This window comes from Myxine glutinosa, chromosome 10 (genome assembly GCF_964187855.1).
Source record: "Myxine glutinosa chromosome 10, kmMyxGlut1.1, whole genome shotgun sequence".
NCBI classification, from domain to species: Eukaryota; Metazoa; Chordata; class Myxini; order Myxiniformes; family Myxinidae; genus Myxine; species Myxine glutinosa.
This window is the reverse complement of record NC_136270.1, coordinates 96,399,589-96,422,478: the sequence shown is the minus strand read 5'-3', so window position 1 is coordinate 96,422,478 and position 22,890 is coordinate 96,399,589. Positions and strand designations below refer to the sequence as shown.

Below are 22,890 nucleotides of genomic sequence, written 5' to 3'. Positions count from 1 at the left end.
AAAACAACTCACCTTATCGTGAGGATGTGGTAATTGTTGGAGGTTTACACATCGATATGTGGCAGATTGGAGATGGCGGTACCGGTACCGTGAATTGCACGGCAGGCATTGCATTTCCGGATCGACCTGAGTTGATGATGGTACAACTGCACCACGTGTGCTGTAACAACTCAAAATCTCGTTTATTGGCCCTTCTCGCTTGTATCATTGAATGCGTGGCTGGGCTGGTTTTAATTGAATGTACTGTATTTGTTTTGACCTGCACGACTTGTTACAGCCAATGGGAACCTATAACGGCCTCCGTTAAAAATGCGCTAATTGTCCCGATCATTCACATTGTGTAACAGCAACGGAAGCAAAAAAATCTCCTGGTTTGCCTTTAAATTAACTTGTCTTTTTTACTTTTACAAATTGTTAATAGTTGCCTCGACAACCGAAGGTGGATGGAAATTGTGTTTTCACCCCTGTCTGGCTGTTTCTTTGTGAACAGGATATCTCAAAACGTTATGGACGGATTTGGACGAAGCTTAGTGGACAGGTTGGGTATGTGACAAGGACAAGTAGGTTACATTTTGGTGAAAATCCGGATCCAGATACGATAATTACTCCCGCCAGGGAGTAATGCATTCGATCGTGTCCGTCCGTGTGTGTGTTCGTGTGTTCGTGTGTTTGTGAACAAGATATCTGGAAAAGTTCTGAACGGATTTGGATGAAAGTTGGTGGGATGATTGCCCTTGGGATAAGGAAGATTTGATTACTTTTTGGGGAAGCTCGGGATATTATTCCGGATCCAGGAATTTTTTGAAGGATTGTTTACCATTGGAAGATAGGGCTCATTTTTTTTAACATTATCTTCTATATATTCTATATTTAACATTGTGATATGAAAATAGTTTTCATATTTGTTGTAAATGTAGTTTAAACTCGTAGTTATGCGTTAGAGCGGTGTATTTCTTTTAGCAGCGTCGTCTTCAATGTTCATTTTTCTTCTTCTAATAAAGACATATTCTGTCATTTTAAAACCACCAAAGTGTGTATTAGGTTTCCCCGTTTCATAAAATGTATCGTTTGATACGTATAATGCTTTAAAACTGTTAATTTTTTTATTTTTTATTTTTTTTACCTCAGAAGAGATATCAACATTTACCTCAGCGAATGTCAATCGCGGTGTCAGTATTTGATGAACTTATAAAGACTTAGGTGACATAAGTGTGACGAGCATGTGCACGGGATTCTTCCCAGAAGAATGAGTGGTCGCATTAGCTTGTACGACTTAAAATGAGCGAGTTTTCTTTTGACGTTTGGGCCAGTTTTACATGTTGTATCCCTAAGGAATGAAACGAACGTTTTTCCTTACAATAATTACTTACAATAAAGGCTTACAATAATTTAATTAGAAGTCACACATGCCTCAAAATACACTCACCTATATGGAATCGAACGCTGAATCCGAAAATGTAAGTGAAATTGCCTTGTTTTTTTTTAAACATTATCTTCTATATATTCTAAATATATATCTGTGCAGTGTCTGTCTTGTGTTGTCTTGTCTTGTGTTGTCACTGAACTACTCCCTCAAACTTTTGTGAAATCATACTATTCCAACTTGACCCACGGCGGGAGTATGCGCTCTACTGAGTGGCGTTCTAGTTTTTTCATGCATTGAGTGATTCCTCACCATTGAGAGATAGGGCCAAAAACGATATTAAAAAATGGTATTTCAAAAAGTTATGGACTAATTATGAAAGCTAAAAAAACTAGGTGGATGAGTTACTAAGGTGACAATAACAAGCCTATTTGATTGTGGTTCAGGCCTGGATGCAGATCTGGCCTATCAGTGGGATACAAAACGTAAACTGCTCAGCCTGGTGTAGTTATAGTGCCTTCAGAAAGTAATCGCACCCCTTGACTTTTTCACATTTTGTTGTGTTACAACCTGAATTTAAAATGTAATAAATTGAGATTTTTGTTGTCACTGACCTACACATTGTATCAATACCCCATAACATCAAAGTATAATTTTTGTTTTTTAAATTTTTATAAAATTATTGAAAATGAAATACAGAAATATCTAATTTACAAAAGTATTCAACCTCCTGAGTCATTGCTTCTTCGAAGCACCTTTTGCAGTGATTACAGCTGCGATTCTTCTTGGGTATGTCTGTGTCAGCTTTACACATCTGGATATAGGGAGTTACTCCCATTCTTCCTTACAGATTTTCAAATTGGATGGGGAGTGTTGGTGAACAGCAATGTTCACGTCTTTCCACAGATTCTCAATGGGATTCAAATTTGGACTTTAACTGGGCCACTCAAGGACACTCACATTCTTCTTCTGAAGCCATTCCAGTGTTGCTTTGGCTGTATGCTTGGGGCCACTGTCCTGTTTGAATGTAAATCTTCGCCACAGTCTTAGGTCTTTTGCAATCTAAAGTAGGTTCTCCTCAATGGTTTGCCTGTATTTGACTCTATTATTCATTGTTTCCTCTATCCTTACAAGTCTCCCAGTCCCTGCCACTGAAAAGCATCCCCATAGCATGATGCTGCCACCACATGGCTTCATGGTAGGGATGGTGTTAGATGGGTGATGAGCTGTGCTCGGTTTCCACCAGACCTAGCACTTTGCATTCAGGCCAAAGAGTTCCATTTTCATCTCATCAAACTACAGAATATTTGGCCTGCTCTCCAAACTCTCCTCTTATGGTATCCATTGAAACCTCCACACATGGCTCGTGGACTTCCTCTCCTGTTGTAGTTAAGGTGTGGCTCTAAATGGAATTCTCTAATCTCCTCTTCCCTTCCAGGCTGGAGTTCCTCACGGCAGTGTTCTGGGCCCTGTGCTTTTTCTGGTCTTCATTAATGATCTCTCCAACTCTCTGGAAAATCCTCTATCTCCTTGCTGATGACTGCACTCTCTGCTGCTCCATATCCCAACCCTCAGATGGGCAGACAGGAACCTCTTCCCTCTCTGTAGATCTGGATAAAATCACAAACTGGTCAAACCCGTGGAACATGTCTTTCAATTCTGACAAATCTCACACTCTCACTATGTCTCTCTGAAAAGACCGTCTGGAAAACCGTCCCATCTACTTTCTCAAAAATCCTCTTGAAGAAGTTCTGTCGCTCAAGCTTTTGGGTCTCACTATCTGCCATGATCTTTCTTGGGAAAACCATATTTCCAAACTGGCCTCCAAAGCCAGTCGCCGAGTGGGCATCCTCTGTCGTGCAAAGTCCTTCCTTGGCACTACTGAGCTTCTCACCACATACTGTACAAAGCTTTCTTCTGGAGCTTGATGGAGTACTGCTCTCCCCTCTGGGCTGGTGCTCCTACCTCATACCTAGCTTGGCTTCTCGCTGTAAAAACCAAGGCTTTTATAATCATTGGTATCTCCTACGATTAAGCTGATTCTGAGTACTTTTCACTCTCACTGTAGGCAGGCTGGTGGTCTTTCTGTCTTCTACTGACTCATCTCCGGCCTACTTCTACTGAGTCGTTCTACTGACTCCTCTCTACTGCACCCCCTGCTCTGTCTTTGCTCTGTCCCCCAAATATTCCTGCAGGACACTCAAGATGTCAGCAATCATCTTCTGTTGAAACTGCCAAAATCAAGACTCTCTGCTCACCTTCCCTCCTTGAGTCCTCTTTTTTCCTGCCTCTGGAACAAACTCCCACATTATCTTCAATCCCACTCCTCCCTCCCTCCAGGTCTTCAAAGCAGCTGTTCACCACCGTCTCTTATCTTCCCCCATCCATAACCTTGGATCTTTTCGACCCCCGTTAATACATCCGAAGTCCACCTTTTTCAAATTCTGTTTTCTTTCCTGAAACACATTGTAGTGTCCATTTTATTTATCCCATGTACCCCACCCCAGCCTTCTCCCTTCCACAGATTTCCTGATGTCCCTGTTCTCTACTGTTGTTGTGCATCCCTCTGTCTCCCCCTCTTGTGTCTAACTCCCTTTATCATGTGTTTTATGTGTTAGCTCTTACATGAGCCTCAACTTAGTACACACAAAAAAAATCTGAGCTCAATTTGGAGTGTCATAGCAAAGCGGTTGAATACTTAGTGAAGACATTTCACCCTTTTCATTTTTAATTATTTTGGATAATTTTCTTTAAAAAAAACAATTCCACTCTCACATAATGGGGTATTATGTGTCGATCAGTGACCAAAAAATCTCAATTTTTAATTCACGCTGTAACACAACAAAATGTGAAAAAGTCAAGGGGTGTGAATACTTTCTGAAGGCGTTGTATGTGCTGTACCGAGTGCCGTTATAGTTTCTTGCTGTTACCCTTAATGTCAAATGACCATAGCCGTCCATATCAGCCAATTTCTGAATAACGTAAGGTTTACAGTGAGGAAAAGTTGGGCAAAGAGATAATTGCAAAATAATGGAATTTTCTTCATCACCGACAGTCATCGCATGCTCTGTTCTGTGAGATTGTGGCGTGTGTGTTTTAAAAAAAATCAATGATCCAAAAATGAATTTAGTCAAACTGCCTCATTGACCTTTATATCCTACCCTTCCATGAAGCTGTACTGGAGCACAGGATTTTGCTCATTCCTGTGCAGGTTTGTAAACTTTCAATCACATTGTTGGACATTTTCCCTGGAAAACCTCTGCACACTCAAGGTTAGAAAGGTTTGTTTATAATCTGCGATTGACTTATATAGGGTTAGTTTTCTAAGGCTGTAGGCCGCACCTCATTTTGTCGAATAAAGTGGTATTCGGGTGGTTCCGGTATTTGGGACCGCAGGGACGGAAAGTGCAGGTACGGGGTGCTTGGTACTCCCCAGCCGGCCCGCTCTGAAGGTTCGGATCGGGACACCGGGATTCATTCCGGTCGCCCGGTCGGCCCGGAGGTGGGGGTGCGGGGCCTGTCACAGAACGTCAAAACAAACGGCCTGCCGGGGCCGCCCAAAAGTCGGGCGTGAGGGGCGCGTCCACTAATGGAACGCCTCTCGCTTCCCAGATCGAGGGCCATGTGGTCAGGAGAACCTCGTCCCTTCTGGTTGCCCTGCCGTCCCACCGGGAGCGCTGGCAGGGTGTACTTCAAACTAAGCTTAAGTGTCAAGTGTTAAGTTCCTCCTTGCCCTCGCAAGGGAAAGGCTAGGGTCAAGCTCTTCCAAATTTCCAAACACTAGAAATCGGACGTCTCAAATTAATCAACTAATTTGTTAATACATCTCAGTCGCCCGCGACCTCTCTAGCACGGGCGTCGGACCAGTTCATTTCCGGGCGACCGGGCCGAGTATCGGCTCGGCCGTGGCTGAAGCCGTTGATTCCGCCGTAGCCCGCTAACGCATAGGCTCGCGCGTCCCTGGTCCGCCGGGGCTCCGCGGGTGTCCTACCGTGCCCACGTCGCCATGCTCCCTGAATAAGAGAGTCAGACGTGGTGCCCGGGGACGGAGTTCGCTGTCTAAACATGGTAGCGCTAGGCCAGTGGGACCGCCGGGACCCATGTGCACTCACAAGTTGTTCTGCGCGTGGGCGGCAGTATCAGACCGGGGCGCCCAAACGCTCCCCGGCTAAAGTTCATCCTGAAAGCGCCCACATTGTGCGGACAAACCAGGTCAAGGGCCACGTGGTCAGGAGAACCTCGTCCCTTCCGGTCACACTGTGCCTATCGGCCGGCCTCGAAGACCGAAATTGTGACGGTGTCACCCGAGCCCACCTTTCATCCTATTCTCACTGTAAAACCCGAGCCGTGCTCGAGACTTCATTACAATGAAAACACACTGTGTGAGTGAGCTGCAATTATTGGAGAGCTTATTCCAAAGGAATGCCTGGTAAATATTTCATGGACCATGTATTTTTCTGGCTTTGCAATAACCCCTTATTCGATTATAATAGCCTGCATCCGGAGCTTTAATCAATAATGAACATCTACATGGTACATCGGGAGGGTTTTTGAAGAATAATTAAGGCATCTAGTTGGAACCCCAAAAAGGTGAACCAGACTCAAATGTAGTTAGGGTACTAGCATACAATGGCTTGATTCAACTTGATGTCTAATACACCTTCAGCTTCATGAAGCAGATGGCGCAGGGAGCTGTATACTCGATAAAAATGAATAGTGATCGTTCTTTGGATCTATGCCTAAAAAAAAAGGAGAAATAAACATTTCAATATTCTTGCTTCTCATCTCCACACACATGGATCTCACTCTGTAAACAAATGGAAGCACCATGTATAAAAAGTATTGGAAACACTTTAGAGGACACCGAGCCTTGTATTACATGTGATCACTGGGCAGTCATGAAGTAAGAGGCTTGTTTTGTCTTCGTTTTGTTAAAATATAGACACAAATTATGTCCATCGGTGTTAGTTAATATCTTCAAAAGATTCCGTGGTTGATTGATGATACAATTGAAATACACATTGAAATTATAGTTTAAATAAAAGATTACAACTTAATACCAATCTCGTGTTCAGTGTGTGGTTTTCTTCTGTGATAGATATCTCCTTTTCTTTTGGTTATTTGATTTTCTTTGTTTGCTTACAGAATTTGTGCAGGGTTACTTTTCGGCAGCATTAAATGCCCATCATAAGTTGCCATGAGCATATGGTGGTGGGCCTTCTGTTGAAACTGCTGTAGTCCTTCATGTGGTGACAACTCATTTGTGATGGCACTTGATTGGACTTTCCAGAACTTTGATCTGACAATTATGATGATGATGATGATTACCACTCCATTTTGCATATTCAGATGCATCGAGCTGCCAAGGTAGTTTCTTGGCTATGGGGCACAATCCTGGACGGGTCTCCACTCCGATGCAGGATACTCAAATAGCTCATTCATCACAGTAAGCTGGTACTCATTTTGCCGACTTCAGAAGGATGACAGGCTGAGTCCATCCGCCTGGTGTTAATTCAAGGGCATGACAGGGGCTTGAACTCTGGACTTTGCGATCTTAATCCAGACACCTTAACTATTGAGCCAACACCAGGATACTTAACAATGCTGAAGGAACAGTATTATATGTGAAATAGTGGATAATGTGTTACCTTAAATAGAACTTGCAGGTGGTGAGGTTCATAATATGAAGCCATTATCATGGTTCTTCAAGGTCTACACGACTCACAATAAGTTAGGGATATTGTGGGAGTGAGTTGATTTTTCACCCCTCAGCCCAAATTGGGCTAAGGGGTATTGTCGTCACGGGCGTCGTCCGGGCGTCCGGGCGTCCGTCAACTTTTGGTTTCCGTCAATTTCGAGCAGAACGGCTTGTCCGATTAAATCCATTTGTGCATTGTGTGTTGGGGTTGAGTAGAGGAAGGTTCCTTTCGAAAATGGGCGCGCTGCGATTTTCAATATGGCCGCCACTGCAGCCATCTTGAAATTGGTTTCTGTCAATTTCGAGCAGAACGGCTTGTCCGATTAAATCCATGTTTGCAGTGTGTGTTGGGGTTGAGTAGAGGAAAATTCCTTTCGAAAATGGGGGCGATGCGATTTTCAATATGGCCGTCACGGTAGCCATCTTGAAATTGGTTTCCGTCAATTTCGAGCAGAATGGCTTGTCCGATTAAATCCATGTTTGCAGTGTGTGTGTTGGGGTTGGGTAGAGGAAGGTTCCTTTCGAAAATTGGCGCGCTGCGATTTTCAATATGGCCGCCACGGTAGCCATCTTGAAATTGGTTTCCGTCAATTTCGAGCAGAACGGCTCGTCCGATTAAATCCATTTTTGCAGTGTGTGTTGGGGTTGAGTAGAGGAAGGTTCATGGGCACGCTGCGATTTTCAATATGGCCACCACGGCAGCCATCTTGAAATTGGTTTCCGTCAATTTCAAGCAGAACGGCTTGTCCGATTAAATCCATTTTTGCAGTGTGTTTTGGGGTTGAGTAGAGGAAGGTTCCTTTCGAAAATGGGCGTGCTGCGATTTTCAATATGGCCGCCACTGCAGCCATCTTGAAATTGGTTTCCACCATGCATGGGCTGAGGGGTTACGCCCGCTTTGCGGTGCTATTTATTTTATAGGGGTTAGGGTTATGGTATTTAAATCAAGAATGCTGTGTTTTTTCACACTCATTAATAACCATAGAATTAGGACCAACAACTTTTTTCAACATAATTAATACACAAAATCAACCACACCGAAGAACCTGCCAATATCCCTAACTTATTGTGAGTAGTGTAGGTTGTGGCAAGTATTTGTTTAAACAAGGGTGTTATAAGTATAACACACCCAAACTTCCATGGCCTTGTGACTAATTAATTAAGTACAAGGCATTTCTGACTTGATTTGTAGAGCGATCGCTCATCGCTAAGCGGCTTAAGCACTCCAGCAAGCACTCCAACAAAATGGGTGATAAGGAACGCCAGGCTTGACAAGCGAGAGCAAGCTGATTGCTTCTGGTTGAAATGGCCGAGGAATTTTAAAAACACATTGCAGGTACAGTGGAGTGAGGAATTTTAAAAACACATTGCAGGTACAGTGGAGTGACACCCTATCCCATGGAAGTATGAATTAAGTTAAAAATTAATAGGCCATGGGCTACAGGGGATCCACATGCACCCCCCTCACTATTAGGTTTCTTTGCTATTTTCATGTAACCCTGGGTCTATTGAGTTGGAAAAATGATGTTAACAGGAAAAAACTTTGGTCTCAAGATACCCCCCATGGACTTTTTGACCACGCCCATTTTTCTAACCACGGGTTAGGGGAAATTGAAATGGCTGTAATTTTGCAACCAATTATTGTAGAATAACAAATGACCCCTTAAAATGTTGGCCATAGCTAGGCCTACAATTCGATGTATAGCTTTTGCAAATGCATTCAGTAAATAGGTCAACAGAGGTCAAAAGGTCACGAAATTTGACCCCTGCCTAAAATCACGCCCCTTCTCAGAAAATTCATCACCCATACCATACCAAAGGGAATTTCTCAGCCAAAATGGGTTCAAATGGAAGCCAATAGGTACCCAAGTTGATTATACGTTTGAAAATGTAGATGCTCTTATTTCTTAAGCCATGGTATACAACGGTTTTTGACCCATTTTTAACAAGGCCGTTTTTGCGCAAACAAACATGCAAAATTGCACAAACCCAATCAAAGTCTAATTACGTCACTTCAAACGATCCAATTTTGACAAATTTGGTATCAAAATGTTGGTATTGATGATTCCTACCCTTAGATGCATCGCAATGCCCGATTACATCATCAGTGACGTCATCCGAGGTTAAAAGGCCACACCCATTTTGCAATAAGTGGAGATTTTACTATGTAAAATTTTCTGTGACTGTGTTGTATTTCCCATTGGACGAAATTATAAATACCAACGCTTACAGCAGCACATGCAATTGGATCCATAATTATATGCCTTTTTAACCCATTTTAACCTTGGTACTATTTATCAGATTGACTGAATTCATCGTGATAAAGCTGTGTTCACCTCACCAATGTCTTGTAAATCCTGCCTACGGTCACCCCTTCAGGCGTCACTGTCACTTTCACTATCACTGTCTGATCCCATTTCTTCAATGAGGTCACTTTCATCGAGTTCACTGTTACTATCACCGTCACAATCTGATTCATCCATGTCGTTCTGAATCGTTTCCTCGAGAATGTCCACCAACTGCCATGGCATCCCCTCACCATCAGTCCACTTTGGCTGCATGATCCCGGTTTCAAACGTCCACCCATGCCCGTCATTTGGGTTGGGTACAGAAGGCTCTGCAACATGCGCCAGCTTCCATATCCTAACCTGGTAGTTGCACCGACACAAATGCTGCTCAAGGGCGCTTCGACACGGTGGCAGTGTGGCCAGATCGAAATGGCTGGATTTGCTGAGGACGTTCTTTCCGCCGCACTTTCCTTGCATGACTTTGAATCGGAGTTCATTCACTTGTTTTGACCTTCTGTTGCCGTATAGCATACAAGTAAACCGTTCCAACTCCTCCATTACCTTTTCATCCACTTAAAAAAATTTTTTTTTTAATTAATACTGAATCGAGGCTCGTGAAAGAGCTGACAACCGCGAGGGAAAGACAGTACAGGGGGACCGCGAGGGAAAGACAGCACAGAGGGACCGCAAGGGAAAGACAGCACAGAGGGACCGCGAGGGAAAGACAGCACAGAGGGACCACGAGGGAAAGACAGCACAGGGGGACCGTGAGAGAAAGACAGCACAGTGGGACCGCGAGGGAAAGACAGCACAGTGGGACAGCGAGGGAAAGACAGCACAGAGGGACCGCGAGGGAAAGACAGCACAGGGGCACCAAGAGGGAAAGACAGCACAGTGGACCCGCGAGGGAAAGACAGTACAGGGGGACCGCGAGGGAAAGACAGCACAGGGGCACCGCGAGGGAAAGACAGCGCAAAGGGACCGCGAGGGAAAGACAGCACAGGGGGACCGCGAGGGAAAGACAGCACAGAGGGACCGCGAGGGAAAGACAGTACAGTGGGACCGTGAGGGAAAGACAGCACAGTGGGACCGCGAGGGAAAGACAGCACAGAGGGACCACGAGGGAAATACAGCACAGAGGGACCGCGAGGGAAAGACAGCACAAGGGCACCACAAGGGAAAGACAGCACAGAGGGACCGCGAGGGAAAGACAGCACAGTGGGACTGCGAGGGAAAGACAGCACAGTGGGACCGCGAGGGAAAGACAGCACAGTGGGACCGCGAGGGAAAGACAGCACAGAGGGACTGCGAGGAAAAGACAGCACAGTGGGACCGCGAGGGAAAGACAGCACAGTGGGACCGCGAGGGAAAGACAGCACACTTCCCAAGAATCCCCCAATTTGGAGAATGCCCTCTGAAATGATTCATTTGTTTCAATGCCTTTTATTCCCTTCACTTTTACTTTGCCTTTAAAGGCGCTGGTACTGTCACAACCCGTGAATGCATGTAGGCCTAGCAGTACAGTACAAAAGAGAGATGTGCGAGACATAGCCAACTTGGTCACATCGATACAGCGCCTCGTGCTGCCCTTGCCCGTTTCAAATAGAATATGGATTCCTTCCAAGTATCTCGCGTAATGGAGTAGGATGAAGAAGATGTCTGAATCGGGACTCCTCACACGAACAAATATGAACCCCCTGTCCTTGGCATACACGCAGTACAAGCACACCCGAGAATCAGTTTCTTCTCGAGAGGATGCCAAAGACTGGATCTCCTGGCACTTCGTAGTTTGTCCATCCGATGTTAACCGATAGGCTAGTCCTTCACAAATGAGTATCACCTCATGACCATTGAGAATGTCGGCTGATGCATCACTGTTCCATGTTGTCAGCAAAACCTGAACGAACTGCGTCTTGTTCTCATCATTGGAAAGAAACAGTTTCCATTCCTTGGGGCGCTTTGTCTTTTCACCACTGATGATGAGTTTGTCACCACAACCTCTCCTATTCCGTTCCACGGCTTTCACAGAGTCCTCCCTGTAGATATCAGTGCTGAAAATAACGGCTGATTAGTGTAGCGTGGAACCTAATATTTTGCGAGATATTTCAGCGAAGTTCCCCGGGACTTCACATAATCAGTGGGAAATTGCATTTCCATCTTCTGTAAGGAGGCTCTCCTTCGGATTACTAGGCAAGTCCGCATCATCACACCCTTTCACAACGTGTTTGAAGCCTCTGGATTTGTCTGTTTTGGCAAGAAATCCATCAGCCTTGCCAATGCTGTAGGGGACAGGCATTAGTGGGTACGTAAGCAACTTTTCAAGATCAAGTTTATGATCAGTCTGTGTTTGGGACTTCACTAGTAGCTGGAACATGATGTTTCCTTGCTGCTTGTACTCAATGGTTTTGTTCTGTGAGGTGGAGAGCTTAACGGACTTGTGCATGTTAGCCATAGTTTTCAAGTTGAAGCATTTGATTGGCTCGAAGAACCCATCCTTCTTCATCAGTCTATTCTCAATGAAGTCCTCCTTTGCTTGCTTACCAGCAGCCTCTACACGCAGAACATCCTTCTCGACTTCTCCTGATGCTGGGGCACCGGATGAAATGTTGTACAGCTTTTCAGTATCGGGAACGCTGAAGGGGTTCTTGAAGCATTTGATTGCTTCAATTGCCCTTGCCACCTGCTTTTCTCCACGTCGTATTTCTGCTGCCCGAACATCACGATGTCTGATGCCATTGTCCTCCTCATCGAACATGTCTGCCAGACAGTAGGTAGCCTGGAGGAATTTCACTCGTTCCTTTGCTGATTTGGTCCATCGTTGGTAGGCGCTGTAGCTGGTCTGAAGACCACTCAAACCCGCTCCAGTTGAGCCACTGCCACCTTTCGATTTGGCATGTTTCATGAAGGTTTCTTCGATGGTTTTGTCGACAGCACACCTACTACCAGGGACAAAGGACCTAGCAACGCTGATGGCCCCTCTTCTTAACAGCTCCACTGCATCAGGGTGTGAATGTTCAATGTTAACGATAAACATTGAAAAGTATGTTAGGTATCGGGCATAGTTTTGTCCCCCGAAGCTGAAGAATAGGTCAGGCATGATGCCAAGACATTGTGCGTATACTGTGAAATTGTTCGTCTTAACAGCCTGTAGAAGGATAGTGTCACTGATGACATAATCGGGCATTGGGATGCATCTAAGGGTAGGAATCATCAATACCAACATTTTGATACCAAATTTGTCAAAATTAGATCGTTTGAAGTGACGAAATTAGACTTTGATTGGGTTTGTGCAATTTTGCGTTTTTTGGCGCAAAAACGGCCATGTCTAAAAATGGGTCAAAAACCGTTGTATACCATGGCTTAAGAAATAAGAGCATCCACATTTTCAAACGTATAATCAACTTGGGTACCTATTGGCTTCCATTTCAACCCATTTTGGCTGAGAAATTCCCTTTGGTATGGTATGGGTGATGAATTTTCTGAGAGGGGGCGTGATTTTAGGCAGGGGTCAAATTTCGTGACCCTTTGACCTCTGTTGACCTATTTACTGAATGCATTTGCATAAGCTATACATGGAATTGTAGGCCTAGCCAAGGCCAACATTTTAAGGGGTCATTTGTTATTCTACAATGATTGGTTGCAAAATTACAGCCATTTCAATTTCCCCTAACCCGTGGTTAGAAAAATGGGCGTGGTCAAAAAGTCCATGGGGGGTATCTTGAGACCCAAGTTTTTTCCTGTTAACATCATTTTTCCAACTCGATAGACCCAGGGTTACATGAAAATAGCAAAGAAACCTAATAGTGAATGGGGTGCATGTGGAACCCCTGTAGCCCATGGCCTATGAACAGAACCACCTTTGGAGGCCATTTTTCCCCGCAGAGAAAAAGGTTGGACCTTTTTTGGGCACCGTGGTCCCCTTTTTGAAGCAATGTTTTATGGTCCGGATGCCCTTCCTGCCACCAACCCTGTTAGTCGACTCTTGCTACACACAGGGGATTACCAGTAAGCTGGTACTCAATTTGCCGACCTTGGAAGGATGACAGGCTGAGTCAACCCCCCTGGCGTTAATTCAGTGATTGACCGGGATTCGAACCCAGGATCCTAGGATCCCAAGCCAGCACCCTTACCGCTAAGCCAACACCAACCTATGGCCTATAAGTTAAATAATAATAAAAAAACCCAGAATGAGAATGATAGCCTTGCTTAAATAAATAAATATATACCTTAGTTATAAAAATCGCTCGATATGGTAAATTTTGTTAGATCTCTCTCCAGATTTTGGACATTTATTTAGTCTACAGGATCCAATCCTCATATCAGAATCTCAAGCCAAGTGAGACCCCAACTTATTTTATTTTACCCTGACTCACGCCAAGCAAAGCCAGCAGGCCATGCCCCAAAGTTCGTCATTGGTCATGGAGATAGGGTCATCCAATAGTGCTCGGCCATTCGTCAGTGTGACGTCAGAGCTAGAAGGTTCGAGATCAGGAAGAAGAAGACTGTCTCTCTCTCAGTCTGGCTTTCGTCTCTCTCGGGTGGCTCGGCTGCTTGTGGCCCGTGTGTGCTTGTGAAGAGAGTTTTCAGAGCCTTTGTGGAACTTTTGAATAGTCGAAGGAGGAAATGTTGCTGGTCGTGGTGCTCTTCGGTTGAGCTGCGGGTCGTGTTGTGCTGGCTGGCCCGAGATTGAGCGGGAGACGTTTGGCTGCCTGTTGCATGGCTCAGTGTGCTCGCACGATTGACCGGCGCCATATTTGGGTGCTTCGACGCGCGGTCCTCTCATCGACCGACCCCACCAAAATGCTCGTCGAGACCAAAGCTGAATGCCAGCAATCTAGAAAGAACATTTATTTTATGTTCTCTTTCCCCTTGTCTGTATTTGTGTCTGAGAGGAGACGTCTCAAAGTAGAATTTATTTTACCTCAACCGTTATTTTTCCGTGCTTGACTTTTATTAAGCCATTATTGTGTTGCATTTTATGTGTCGTGTTTATTTGTTGTGGGTTTCGGGAATCAACCCGTGTGATTTGTCCAGGTAAGCACCTTGGTTCGATCATGCCCCGAGTCTAAATCCGATGAGCCCATGTTTTTTGTCGTGAAAAGTTACCCCGTCATGGACCTCCTCTTCCCTCTCTAAGTCATTTCCTTAGGCTGTCCATGAGGCACAACCGAACAAACAGACGTTCACAAATAGGGTTACAATAACGATATATATACAGTCACGTGAAAAAGTAAGTACACCCCATGTAATGTTTTGACTTTTTCAACATATTTCAACATACAGCTATTTGATCATCATTTCAACAATATTGATAGATAAAGGTGATATAATATAACAAATATCATGAAACATTTACATTTTGTAGTCCATTGTATAATTTAAATAAACATAAATGCAAATTTCGCATGTGGAAAAAGTAAGTACACCCTTGGCTCTAATAGGTGGTATTGCCCCCTTTGGCAGAAACAACCTCAAGTAGGCGTTTCTTATAACTGTCTACCAGTGTCTGACATCGACTGGGAGAAATTTTTGCCCACTCCTCCATGCAGAATTCTTTCAGCTGTGCGATGTTTGAGGGGTTTCTTGCATGCACAGCTCGTTTCAAATCCCCCCACAACATCTCGATGGGATTTAGATCCGGGCTTTGACTTGGCCATTCCAGAACCCTCCATTTCTTTCTTTTCAGCCATTCCTTGGTGGATTTACTGGTGTGTTTAGGGTCATTGTCATGTTGCAAGGTCCACCTTCGGTTGAGCTTCAACTTTCCGACAGATGGCCTCACATTATCCTCAAGCACCCTCTAGTACAATGAAGAATTCATAGTGGATTATATGATGGTGAGCTGCCCAGGCCCTGATGCAGCAAAGCTGCCCCAAACCATAATATTTCCACCACCATGCTTTACAGTTGGTATCAGGTTCTTGTAGTCAAATGCTGTCTTTGGTTTTCGCCAAACATGTCTTCTGGTACTGTGGCCAAATAGCTCTACCTTTGACTGATCTGTCCAGAGCACATTGTTCCAGAAGTGCTGGTCTTTGCCTCGGTGTACATTGGCAAATTTTAGTCTTGCCCTGATGTTCTTTCTGGACAGCAAAGGTTACCTCCTCGCACACCTCCCATGTAGATCAAATTTGTGCAGCCTCTTTCTAATAGTAGACTCGTGCACTTTGACATCAACAGTGGCAAGAGCGCCCTGTAGGTCCCGTGATGACATTCTGCGGTTCTTTGAGACTTCTTTCAGCATCTTGCGGTCTGCTTTCGGGCTGAACTTGCTGGGGCGGCCTGGCCTGAACAGGTTGGTAGTTCTTTGGAATCTTCTCCACTTGTAGATGATCTACCGGACAGTCGAATGATTGATTTCAAATTGTTTGGAGATCTTTTTAAATCCCTTCCCAGACTCGTAGGCATCTATAACCTTCTTTCTGGAGGTCTTAGAGAGCTCTTTTGATCTCGGCATGGTGACGCCACACACTTCAACAACAAAGAGCAAACCAAACTAAATGTCTGAGGTTTAAATAAGACAGGTTCCTCCAAGATCCTCTCTGACGATGTTCTAATCATTTGCACCTGAGCTGGTGCACCTGATTCTAATTTTAGGTATTTGAAGTAGTGATAAATGTAGGGGTGTACTTACTTTTTCCACATGCGAAATTTGCATTCATGTTCATTTAAATTATACAATGGACTACAAAATGTAAATGTTTCATGATATTTGTTATATTATATCACCTTTATCTATCAATATTGTTGAAATGAAGATCAAATAGCTGTATGTTGAAATATGTTGAAAAAGTCAAAACTTTACATGGGGTGTATTTACTTTTTCACGTGACTGCATATATGAATGTGATAAGCGGCTATAATTTGTCGTGAAAAAACTGCCTAAACGTCCACAGTGAAATAACATGTTATACATTTATAGATTTCGCCTTTGGAGAGTCCTTCCAATTCCTCTCCCCTCTTATTTTTTATTTCCATTGCACAAAATGAAATAACCATTGTATTTTACATTATAAATCCAAACTTTATATCACCCTTGCTTATATTTCAGTATAAAAACGTTGGTGTGTTGAAAAGCTTGTTTCACAGGTTTCCTAAAAACACAGTCTGTATGTTTGCCCTTTACCTCTATATTGGCTACAGAAGGCAGCATCACTCAAAAATGTAATCTTGAGAAGGGATTATTTAAATTAATATGTGATCAGATAAATCTTGTGCAACTTTGGAAGCATTTATATGCAAATACGTAAATGTATTGCTTCTTTAATACACAATGCGTGGTGAATACTATGGGTCATGGAAAGAAGATATATCACAAAGAGGTAAATGTAATGCTTCATCACGTTTGCAACCTTGGTTGTGTGATAAAATGCCAATTCCTACAAAAACATAGCCCTGAGCTTCTTACATCACTTTCTCATATGTTATGTATCAAATGACATGCACTTAGAGATGTTTATAAATGTTTGAGGGGATAAAATGAAAAGAACAGCTAATTGGTATTGGGCCAGTGTATGCAATGCAGATTCCTTGGGAACAGTTCGCGAGAATAAACAATGGACTTTGAATGAAGTGTTGAAATTTCATCCAACACAGCAGGTATTGTGCTGATGCGTCAATTGTTTATCTTAGAGCTTGGTATTACGCCATGAGAAACAAGAAATTTAATATGTGAATGGAATCCTGTGTTCGTATTAACTCGGACCTTTTCCATTCATTCATTCAGATTGCTCATTCTGTTCAATAAGTTATTTCCCTTGTATCCTGTACTGACAGTTGTCTTACTTTTTTTTTTTTCATTGTTGTCTGTTGGAAGCTATCACCACTCACTTGCATTTTTTAAGAAAAATAAAAAGTTTGATTCATGGGTTGTTGACTGTGATAAGTGGTGTCTCAGAGATGGCTGAACGGATCTTCGGAACTTCGTCAAACTTTCAGAGGTTCATCAGTGAGCGCCGGGAAGTGTTTTAGGGGGGAAATAATTTTGAAAAAAAAAGGTGTGATTTTTTGGATATTTTTAAAATCGCTCAATATGAGATTTGGGCAGAGTTACCTCATTTGATTTCCTTTCCATTTCCCAGAATTTATTGCATTTTATTTTTAGCGATCTAATGCTCATGGAGACAATAATTGTACATCAATCATTGATAGAGAAAGATACCAGGAGACATCAGTGTATTTTTATGCCTCCGGCGACTTTGTTTTTGGGTTGTCTGTCCGTCCGTCCATCCGTCTGTTCGGGCTAAACTTCGTTTTTCTCAGCAAACATATGTCCGATTGAGAAGAAACTTTCAGGGTAGGAGTGACACCCATGCAGAATGTTTTTATGATAATTGTGACGTCATAGGTCACGTGGTATGGCAGCCATCTTGGATTAAAAGCAAATAATTCAAAAATTATTTCTCGGAAACGGCTGAAGGGAAAAATTTCAAACTTGGCACATTGTCAAGTACTCCCAATGGGACTCTCTGAAACCGCTCACCCTATCGATGCAAAATTTTACAAATATCATCTAACAGCACTGTTGCATATAGGTTGAAAATGATGATGTCATCGGTCACGTGGTTTGGCAGCCATCTTGGATAGAAAAACAAACCCTATCTGATCAACACGAAACTTCACAAACATGATCCACTACCCATACATATGCAGAGTGATGGCATCTACCCGTTGTGGGACTATGCGGAGGCATATTGGCGACAGTCACGTTGTTCTAGTTTGTTTCATGAATTACAAAAGTCGACAATAGTAAAATCAACTGAACATAGTAGATGGGATTTTGATCTGGAATCCCAGTTACATGAGTAATGGGTGCAGAACGATAGACAGGTGTTTAACACATGTTTAACATGAGATGTGTCATTTCCGGGTTTTGAAAGCATTTCGGCTTTGCCTTCTACCTGTTGTACGTAATTGGGTGTTTGGAGTTAGTTTGTAGCCAAGTGATGTGAAGAGTTTATCATAGAAAGGTGATGAGATTAACGATTTCGGGCTTGGTCCCCTAAGCCATTCGTCAATTTTTTATCTCTTTAATTTCCTTTTCCTTGAAAGTTTTCATCCTCATTACTTTTGAGTATGATGTGCTTGTTTTATGTGAACCTTTTAAAATTTGGTTAATTTTATATAAAATGTCAACGACAGACCTTGTAACGTCAGCATGATAATCAGCCTGCGTGTACGACTTCATGCCTCTCTCTCTCCCCCTCTCTCTTGAGATACCAGTTTAAAGTTCTGCATTAGCTGACACTCTTGAAACTGAAGAGTCGTTAAACATGACCCTCCCAAGGGACACAGGGCATGACACTCTTCAGAAAGAAGAGGCTGGATCTGTTTTCTCACACCGCTTTTCCTTTCACAGCTGTGGTGCAGAAGCCAAGTGGTTCTCCCGATGCCCAAACTGCGGGAAGTCGTGTCATCAGTTCAGGTCCGTTAAAAGAAAGTGAACTCCTCCTGCAGGTGCGTAATGCTATACGAATAAACTGCAATAGCATGCTTAACCTGCACAAACGCAGTTTGAAGAAATCCATCACTAAGTTTGTACATGTGAAAATTTAAAATCTCAAACCGTTTCAGGCTTTTTAAAAAAATAAAATCTTTAAGAATGTCCCTTTTCGTGGCTCCCTGCCATCAACGACGACCCTCATTTCCTTAGCATATCCCCACTGGTAGCATGATGGCTGATGAGATAAAGCAGCCTTTGCGTGCCTTATCGGGAGGAAGAACAAATTAAGCCATGCATGCACTCTCAGGCTGAAGAAACGAGAAAGCTTTGGAAAGACAAATCGTATCTACTTGTCCAAGTAGTTTTGGCCAAATGTTTGACAACGCCTAGCTCTTTTCTTTGTAGCATTGAACTTGCATCGTGAAGATTACTTTAGCGTCGAATAGGATGTATGAACTCGTGGAATAAAGTACACTAGTCAGGGCCCTTAGGGATATTTTGGTTCAAATTCTTCCAAAAGCATCAAATTTGGCGCAGATGTTGCCCATGCCATACTCTTTCGATTTTTGACGGGCGCCAAGGGTGGTATGATCCGGGGACCATACCGGTCCATCCCGCCATGTCACCTGACCTATGACGTCATAATTATGATATGCATCCAATCACATGGCGTACTATAAGTGGTCAAAGTTCAAACTGAATCGATCGAAAAATGAAGGCAGGGATCCATTTTAAAGGTTTTCATAAAATCCAATATGGCCGCCAGGTCACATGACCTATGACGTCATATTTATGACATGTATACAATCATGTATAGATGAACCCGGATCATGATCGCACAAAAATTTAACACAAGGATATGGCATACAGTTCATAAAACATCAAAATCCGTACCTTTGTAATTAGACAGTGGAACAGTGGACAGTGTAACAAGTGGAACATGTCTTTCAATCCTGCCAAATCTCACTCTCTTACTATGTCTCTCCGAAAAGATCGACTGGACAACCCTCCCATCTACTTTCTCAACAATCCTCTCCAAGAAGTTCTGTCACTCAAGCTTTTGGGTCTCACTATCTGCCATGATCTTTCTTGGGAAAACCACATTTCCAAGCTGGCCTCCAAAGCCAGTCGCCGACTGGGCATCCTCCGTCGTGCGAAGTCCTTCCTCGGCACACCTGAGCTCCTCACCACATACAAGGCTTTCATCCGCAGCTCAATGGAATACTGTTCTCCCCTATGGGCTGGTGCTCCTGCCTCACACCTGGCTCGGCTTCACGCTGTTGAATCCAAAGCTTTCAGAATCATTGGAATCTCCCGCGATGAAGCTATCTCTGAGGGCCTTTCACTCACTCACCGCAGGCAGGTAGGTGGTCTTTCTGTCTTCTACCGACTCCTCTCCGGCCTTGCTCCCCCAGCTCTCTCCGTGCTCTGTCCCCCAAATATTCCTACAGGTCGCACAAGATCTGCCAGCAACCCTCTGATGGTTAAACTGCCGAAATCTCGGCTCTCTGCTCACCTTCACTCTTTCATTCCTCTTTTCTCCCGCCTGTGGAACAAACTCCCACACTCCCTTCAATCCCTCTCCTCCCTCCAGGTCTTTAAAACAGCTGTTCACCACCATCTCTTATCTTCCCCCATCCATAACCTTGATCTTTTCTACCCCCACTAATTCACCCCAGATCCACCTTGTTTGAAATTCCAACTTATTTCCTGGAAATCCTGGCAGTGTCCATATGTTTATACCTCTCCCACCCCTCCCCCCTTCACATGCCTCCCCCCCCTTCACATGCCTCCCCCCTTCACATGCCTCCCCCCCAAAGCCCTCTCCCTCCCACAGATCTCTCGATGTCTCCATGTCTCTCGGTCCCTGCTCTCAAATGTTGTGTTTGTGTCCTTCCCCCTCTCTCCCCATCTTGTCTACCGCTCCCGATGTTATTTGTTTTATGTGTCTGTTTGTCTTTCTGTGTGATTAATTTTCGCTCTTTCACGAGCCTCGATCTTGTATACAAAAAAAAAAAAATAATAAATAAAAATAATAATAATAATAAAAAAAAGACTGATGAACTGCATATGCCTGAAAATTAGGAAATAGACATGTAAATATCAGAAACATAAAATGGTGAACGTCGCGTAAATCTTGACAAAAAACTCAAAAACCGACATGTTTGACTCAAAAATGACCTTTAAGATGACCTTGAGGGTTGACCTTGACCTCGAATCATCAAAATAACATCATAATTGGATTCCTCGACCTCGAAAACCCCTGAAAAGTGGTATCATACATGATTCCAACCCTTTTGGTTATTTAACTGATTTTCCTCTAATCCGGGTGGCGGCCATTTAGTATTTCGCCAATATGGGGTCCCCGGGGGGGGGGGGGGGGGCCCGTCTTGGCGCCCGTCAAAAATCGAAAGAGTATGGCATGGGCAACATCTGGGCCAAATTTGGTGCTTTTGGAAGAATTTGAACCAAACGGCCCCAAAAGATCCCTAAGGGCCCTGACTACACGCATGATGGGCCAAATGACTTCCTCCTCTGTCCCAGATCCTTGTATTTCCCTTTTCACGATGATAAATTATGCCATCAGCTTTGTTTTACCTGTTTTCATACAACTTCACGTTGTAAGTGAAGTGTTGTGACATGATGAAAAAGACAAAGAATTTGTCTGCAACAGCAACATTGATTGTAATCGTTGTGGGGCACGCTATGGTGGGTGAAAGGAAGATATGATTCCATTAAAAACCGAATTTGCAACCATTGTTCCATCGCCTGAGCTTTACAGTGAAGTTATCAGCTGTGTGATGATAACTTGTTCATAAACATATGCATTTACTTTTCTTCGTTTATGAGTGAGTTCATATCATTATTAAGAAACTATAGTTAACTGTTTCTATATTATTTTACTCTGTAGACTCGGCATTTGCTTCCTTTTCTAAAATCCTTTACTCTATTCTTTTCAGACTGATCTATCCGTTCATGTGAATAGTTTAATTACAGAAGAATATTATTACTTGGGAAAATCGAAGATTTTAAAAGTATATTTGTTGGTCTTGTGCGTTATTCTGTCTATTTGTCTGTATGTCTGTATGTCTGTATGTCAGTCGCCTATAGGTCACAATTTTCAACCGAACTTCACGAAACTTCACCAAATGGTAGAGTTGGTCATAAGCAAGAAGTCTATTGTTTTTGGGGTCAAAAGTTCAATGAGTCAACATAGGCCAAAGGTCAACAACTTTGTCGAATTTCTAAAATCCTCAATTTTCATCCGATTGACTTGAAATTTGAAGAGGATTTTCATATTTGGTCACTGAATTCAACCACCAATTATATCTTCGGTCAACATCGGCCAAAAGGTCAACATAGGCCAGATTTCTAAAATCCTAAATTTTCATCCGATTGACTTGAAATTTTAAGGGGATTTGCATATCTGGACACACTGAATTCAACCAAAAAGTATTTTGAGGTCAGCATAGGCCAAAAGGTCAACATAGGCCAAATTTCAGAAATCCTCAATTTTTATCCGATTAACTTGAAATTTGAAGAGGATTTGCATATCTGGTCACTGAATTCAACCACCAATTATATCTTCGGTCAACATCGGCCAAAAGGTCAACATAGGCCAGATTTCTAAAATCCTAAATTTTCATCCGATTGACTTGAAATTTTAAGGGGATTTGCATATCTGGACACACTGAATTCAACCAAAAAGTATTTTGAGGTCAGCATAGGCCAAAAGGTCAACATAGGCCAAATTTCAGAAATCCTCAATTTTTATCCGATTAACTTGAAATTTGAAGAGGATTTGCATATCTGGTCACTGAATTCAACCACCAATTATATCTTCGGTCAACATAGGCCAAAAGGTCAACATAGGCCAGATTTCTAAAATCCTCAATTTTCATCTGATTGACTTGAAATTTTAAGAGGATTTGCATATCTGGACACACTGAATTCAACCAAAAAGTATTTTGAGGTCAGCATAGGCCAAAAGGTCAACATAGGCCAAATTTCAGAAATCCTCAATTTTTATCTGATTAACTTGAAATTTGAAGAGGATTTGCATATCTGGTCACTGAATTCAACCACCAATTATATCTTC

At 43.1% G+C, this 22,890-nt stretch overlaps 1 protein-coding gene across 2 annotated transcripts in view; it reads left to right on the top strand.

The window, feature by feature from the left end:
* Nucleotides 1-22,890, top strand: part of AHR (aryl hydrocarbon receptor) — a 175,800-nt gene that overhangs the window by 52,787 nt on the left and 100,123 nt on the right. For both annotated transcript variants that reach the window (XM_078785917.1, XM_078785918.1), the window contains exon 4: nucleotides 18,708-18,805. In XM_078785917.1, coding sequence (XP_078642043.1) covers nucleotides 18,708-18,805 — 98 coding nt within the window. The remainder of the gene's footprint in view (nucleotides 1-18,707; nucleotides 18,806-22,890) is intronic.